This window comes from Danio rerio, chromosome 5 (assembly GCF_052040795.2).
Source record: "Danio rerio strain M-AB ecotype USA chromosome 5, GRCz13ab, whole genome shotgun sequence".
Taxonomy (NCBI): Eukaryota; Metazoa; Chordata; class Actinopteri; order Cypriniformes; family Danionidae; genus Danio; species Danio rerio.
In genome coordinates this window covers 73,654,621-73,661,200 of record NC_141025.1, presented here as the reverse complement: position 1 = coordinate 73,661,200, position 6,580 = coordinate 73,654,621, and the positions used below count along the sequence as shown (strand labels likewise).

At 34.1% G+C, this 6,580-nt stretch overlaps 1 protein-coding gene across 2 annotated transcripts in view; it reads left to right on the top strand.

Moving 5' to 3' along the window:
* Nucleotides 1-991: 991 nt before the first annotated feature.
* Nucleotides 992-6,580, top strand: part of hip1rb (huntingtin interacting protein 1 related b) — a 346,918-nt gene continuing 341,329 nt past the window's right edge. The window contains 1 exon segment of one of the 2 annotated variants that reach the window (NM_001083565.2): nt 992-1,281. In NM_001083565.2, coding sequence (NP_001077034.2) covers nt 1,189-1,281 — 93 coding nt within the window. In that variant the 5' untranslated portion in view covers nt 992-1,188. 2 annotated transcript variants of the gene reach the window in all.

The following is a 6,580-nucleotide window of genomic DNA, read 5'->3' as shown; positions in this document are numbered from 1 at the left end:
CGACGTGGTACAGTATATTCTTGACATACTTCTCACATCGCTTCATCTATTACATTTATAATTATAAAATAACGAGATAATGAAATAAATGAGATATCGCTTATTATCTTTGTATTATCTTTCAAATATATTCATCTTATATGCTCACTGACATCTAAAACTCCAGATATGATAAGAAATGTATGATATGTACTGTATGCTTACTCAAATTGTACATATGGACTACATCTTTTAGGGGTGACAGTATTTGTGGAACAACATGTTATTGGGTATTTTGAATAAAAAAACCATCAAGAGCAATTAAGTATTTGTGTATGTCTACTAGTGTGTTACTATTAGAGAAAGATAAATTTGCATGTATAAAAGTGTAACACAGTAGGCTAATATTTACACATAGCAAACAGAGTAGCCTACAGCATAAATCAGTACACCATCTCTGAACAACAATATTCATATTTCATTATAATTCCAGTTAATTATTACTGAAAAAAGCAAATCTGAAAAATAATTAGATGTACAAATAGAGATCAATCTTGATTTAACTAATATTGATATACAGTATTAATATTGAATGTTTAATATATTACATGTTTGTGCTCCTCTCTGTTCCATTTTTTTCTGTTAACATAATCTACTGTCTAATAATTTTCCCAAGTAAAAAAATGAAAAGATAAACTATTGCTTTATTTATTATTATTGACTTTTTACTAATCAATGGGGTTTTGGACCCTGAATATTTGCCTATTACTTTTTTTTAAAATTTGGACTAAATAGCATTTTTAAATCGCATTTTTGTGAGTATTCATCATTATGAACCCTAATAAACGTATTTTTAAATATTGAATATGGGAATGCACAAGCCTATTTTACATGTAGAAACACTAAATCGCATTTTCGTGACTATTCATCCTTATTTGAGGCCATCCATGCTAACTCCTCGTCCCAAAATGAATAGCAGCGTTAGTAAAAGGCGGATTATTACTCCTCCCACAGTAATGCTGTAGTACGACTCAAACCCGGCGGAAAAAAAGCCACGAAGCCAGAACAGGTTTTTCCTCCATGTCCTACTTATAGCGTCGCGGTGTTCCTGATAAAGCCCACATATGAAATTAAAGCTCACACAGCCACACTGGACTGTCAAACGACGGATACTCGGAGCATAACACGTTTGCCTTTCCAATATAAAGGATGAATTCAATACGACAGGTGCCTTCGCGGGTCAAAAGCAGAAGGACGGAGTCGGTTTTAGGAGCCGAGAGGGAACATTTCGAAAAACAGCAGGTATAGACACTTAATCTGTTGTGTTGCGATGCTAATGTTTAGCATTCCCATATGGATACTAAACACTGACTACGTTTTTTACGACATAATATGGTTGACAGACCAACCGGAATACATTAGTGTGGATGCACGGTTTCTAGGAAGCTTGCGTAGGCACATCTAAGCTGCAGTAATGTCGGCCGTGTATTGATGTACAATAAATTAATATATTTTTTGTCATGACATTTATTTAAATGCTGAAACGAAACAGGTTTTAAACAACTGGCAAGACCAGTTTACACTTGACATAACGTCATCCGGGAACTCGTTGTACCTGTTCTTCTTACACCTACGTTACCATAAGAAAGCTCAGCAGTCAGCACGAGACATTAACATGATTCATTCATTCATTTCATTGTTGACTGCCTTTTATGTGTCAGGATGACAAACATATTTTAACGTTCATGTCATGTCAAACGTAAAAAAACAAACACACACACACACACACACACACACATACACACATACACACATACAAAAACATAAATACATGCATACATGATCTTATTTATGTCTCCTATATAATCATGTCTCCTTTATGTCTCCTACACAGTAAAATTATATGAACGATTAGTCATAACTTATTTTTAAGTTCATTGTAACTTATAAAACTAATTTAATCATGTTTAACTTAATTTAATGAGTTATTCAAGCAGTTTTAAGTCAGTTCAAGTTCAATAGAATCATAAGGTTAATTTGATTCAGCTTAAAAAAATAAGGCAACCAGGATTTTTTTACAGTGTATATTTACTGTATGTGCAGTTATTTATTGAGGTAAAGTTGGTTTTATATCTACAAATTCATTCGTTTCTTTGACAGTGTCAGCTTATGACACGCTATTTTGAATATTGGGTCTGAAATCGCATGCAAGTATGACTTCAAAACAACATTAGCACCATTTAATAGACTGTGAACAGTGTACTTTGATAGTCATTGGCTGCTAATATGATTTCCCTGTTCAGAATTAGGAAATAATACCTTTATGAAATAAGGAGAAAGTGCAAATATAAAACCATCTTTACCTCAATAATTTCAATTTAAAGACAATGAAAAGGACCAATTCTTTGCCATAAAAGCTAACTTACTGAACACACATGAGCCTGTGAAAAATACTAATTTTATCTGAAAAGTTCAGATGGCACAAATGAGGCGTTTGCATTTAAAATACTGTGCATACATGCACACTTTACAATTAGTTTACATTAGTTAATGTTAGTCAATGTGTTTACTAACACAAACAAACTATGAACAATACTTTTGCTACGGTATTTATTCCTTGTTGTTAACATTAGTTCATAAAAATAAAGTTAATTCTTAGTTCCAGTAAGGTTTTAATAATGTTAGTCTATTAATGATGCATTAGCAAATGTTGAAGATTCTTCTTGATGATTTTTAGTTCATGTTAGTAAATATATGAGCTAATGAAACCTCAAGTGGGTCACACTTTAATTTAAGGTACAATTCTCACTATAACCATCCATCAACTAAGGATTTTATCTATTAATCTTTAAAGATGTTAACTAGTTGCAACCCAGGCTCACTCTGAAAATGTATCCCTATATACATTTCTGGAGAGCAGCAAATACGTCTCAGTAGCTACATTTTTTAAGTATTTTCTTGTTTTTCGCGAATTCTCCAGAGGCCGCTGTGTACGCTTTTTGAGGCCTCAGATTTCTCTCGCTAGTGCCATTCGCACCTGGGGTCCGTTCTTCGTACATAGATTACTCAATTAGCTGGATTTGGATATTGAAGATTTGACACGATCCAGGATCGTTTCGTTAAAAAAAATCTATATATATCAGTAAAACTTATGCAATCTGCACTCCAAAATAATAGTAAAAGACTGCCTTTGAACATGTAAATTGTACATGCACAATATTTGACTTATTTAAAAAAGGATAATCATTTATGCAGTCATACACATGTTTTGACCGCTAAGATGCCGATGATTTGATGCTTCGCAATAGTTGCAGACACCTTTACCCGAATCAAAATGCTTTTTTGATGCAAAATTAATTTATAAATTTATTTCTTATGCTGATTAAAAAACTTGAGTAGGCCTAGACTACTATAATAAAGAAAATCTTCTCTAAATGCACAACTAAATACATTGATATGCATTGAAATACATGATGAATACTCTTGACACATGAAAGTGTAAAGCCTGCAGCTCACAGCAAATGTGGAAAGTCATTGAGTGTCATATTTAACAACGTTTACTGCAAATTTTATGTATTTCTGCTCACATGGATAATTGAATATTAATCAGATGATGTCATTACGCTGTTGTGCCGTCAGCCAATCATTGCATTGCTGATCATGTTTTTGAGGATTGATAGAGCTGTCCTTCACAACACACACAGCGATCTCAGATCAGTTCATCCAGACATTTTAATGTGATTCGCGAACTTGTTTGAAGAACCAAATTAGTCAGAGATCAGTTGTCAAGATTAACAGATCCAGGATCTGCCAAATCATCTTAGATCATCTAAGCCAGGTACGAAGAACAGACCCCTGCTCTTCTCTTGTAAATCCACCAGAGGCTGTTTGCATGTTCTCCCCTACTGTTGACTGACCGACTGACTGACTGACCCACCACCCTCCTCTAAACCAACCAATAATGTTTTCAAAAGTACAGATTGACCAGCGCCCACCCACTTCCCTAAACCCAACCGACAGTGTTTTCAAAAGCAATCCAGAAAAAGAAAAACCCTTTTGTTTTTTTTTAACCATGTTTTTAGATTTTACCACGTTCTCACCATGTTATTTACTTGTTCATTTTATTGTTTGGCTTTTGTTTATGTCTTACCTGCTTTCTGGAACCGTTCTTCATCGTATTCGAACCCCATCGTCAACCCCACGGTCAACCCCCGTCAGTTCAACAAGTCTGCCAACATACGCGATGATTTATAGCCCACCGGACAAACTTATAATGGGGTAAAAGCCGTCCACACTAGGTCATACCGCACTGTAGCATTCGTTTTAAAAACAAAATGCAGCCATACGTAGTTCTGGCTACATAATTTGCAATCTCCAGAAATGTATATTGGGCTACGTTTTTACTATAGGGCTAATTTACTGCATATTAATAGTAGTTGTGTTTAGATATTGGGTAGGATTAAGGATGTAGATTAAGATCATGCTTTATTAAATCACCGTTTTATTTATTAATAAACAGCAAATGCCTTAATAATAAGCCAGTAGTTAATAGTGAGAATTGTCTGTTCTTTTTCTAGCAAAAAAGACGCAAACTTTCCTATAATGTATTCTTGTTATAAAAATCAAACATTCTATTACAGTTAATAGACGTTTAAAGTATTTTAGATACAGAACTGTACATACTGTAATAGTCTTCATATTAATAATAATAATAATAATATGAACTGTATTAAATATGTTAAAGGTGGGCAGCACGGTGGGCAGTGAGTAGCACTTTCGCCTCACAGCAAATAGGTTGCTGTTTCGAGCCTCGGCTGGTTGTCACTTCTGCGTGGAGTTTGCATGTTTTCCCCCTGTTTGACTAGGTATAATCGGTAAATTGGGTAAGCTAAATTGTCCATAGTGTATGTGTGTAAATGAAAGTGTATGGGTGTTTCCTAGTGATGGGTTGCAGCTGGAAGGGCATCCGCTGCATAAAATAAGTTGGTGGTTCATTCCGTTGTGGCAACTCCAGATTATTAAAGGGACTTAGCCGAAAAAAAAATGAATGAATGTAATAAATATGTTAATGGTCACACTAATGTTTATCCTCCAAGTCTTTTGTGTGACCTTTTTTCTGAGTAGCTTGACGGGTTTCTCTTGTTCTGTTGTCTTCTCATGTTGACCTCCATTACATTCAATAGGCATGTATCTATTTACAGGATATTTTAGTATAGGAATCTGTAGTCAATAAAATAGGATAGCATTTTGCTGTTTATTTTTGCTAAGTGGTTCCAGTTACACCAGTAAAAGTTTAAGCATGTCATTCAAATAAATATTTAATTATAGCATGAACATAAATCAAATCCTCATTAGATACATTTAGTTTACATTTATGTTTACATTAGATACATTTATGTTTGTCTTAGGATAACAACGGAGTTAAGTAAGTTGCTGTTACAGTAGAGGGACAGAATATGTGCGTGAAAAGGAAATGTAAATTCTTTCACATTTTCTTTTTTGTTTAAATGAGGAAAAAGGAAATCATGTGATGTAAGAGGTCTGCAATTTTTCTTGAGTTATGCAGACAAAAGAACCTGGTGTGGCAGGTTGTTCTTCTTTTTACAGGTTGTACCACACATAGTTTTGCTGCTTGATTAAAATGGAGAGAGTATAAGGAACACATTCAGTACTGAATTAATTATTTAAGAAGTGAAAGTATACTGAACAGCTGGCTTGTTATCGGTAGCTTTGTTTTAATTGTCTATTTTGTTTTTCTAAAACAGTAATCCTACATTAATTAACATTATAAAACATAAGAATAAATCTTATACAAATTATAAACATTCATTCATTCATTCATTTTCCTTCGACTTAGTCCCTTTATTCATCAGGGGTTGCCACAGCTGAATGAACCGCCAACATATCCAGCATGTGTTTTACACAGTGGATGCCCTTCCAGCTGCAACCCAGTACTGGGAAACACTCATACACTCTTACATTCACACTCATAAACTACATACAATTTAGTTTATTTAATTCACCTTTACCCCATGTCTTTGGACTGTGTGTGGACCTATGCAAACATGAGGAGAACATGCAAACTCCACACAGAAATGCCAACTGACCCAGTCGGGACTTGAACCAGCGACCTTCTTGCTGTGAGGGGACAGTGCTAACCACCAAGCCACCATGTCGCCCCCAATTTATAAACATGACTTTAAAAATTGGGCCTACTTTATATTGTCATCAAATACTATTTACTAATATTTCAATTTATTTTCCTTTGATAGAACGCACATATTGTGTACTGAATGTATTTAAAGTAGTGCTGGGCAGAGATTAATCACATCCAAAATAAAAGTTTGTTTTGACATAATATATGTGTGTGGCCTGTGTATATTTATTATGTATACATATAAATACACGCATGTATGCTCATGTGTGAAAAAATGTTTATTTATAGTTAGCCGTAAAAATATAAATGTGTATTGTACAATTTATATACACATTTAAATATCTATGTAATAATATTGCTTGGTGTAGTTACAGTCTATTTACTGTATGAACATAATACACACACACACACACATATATTATGCCGACTTTTATTTTGTATTGC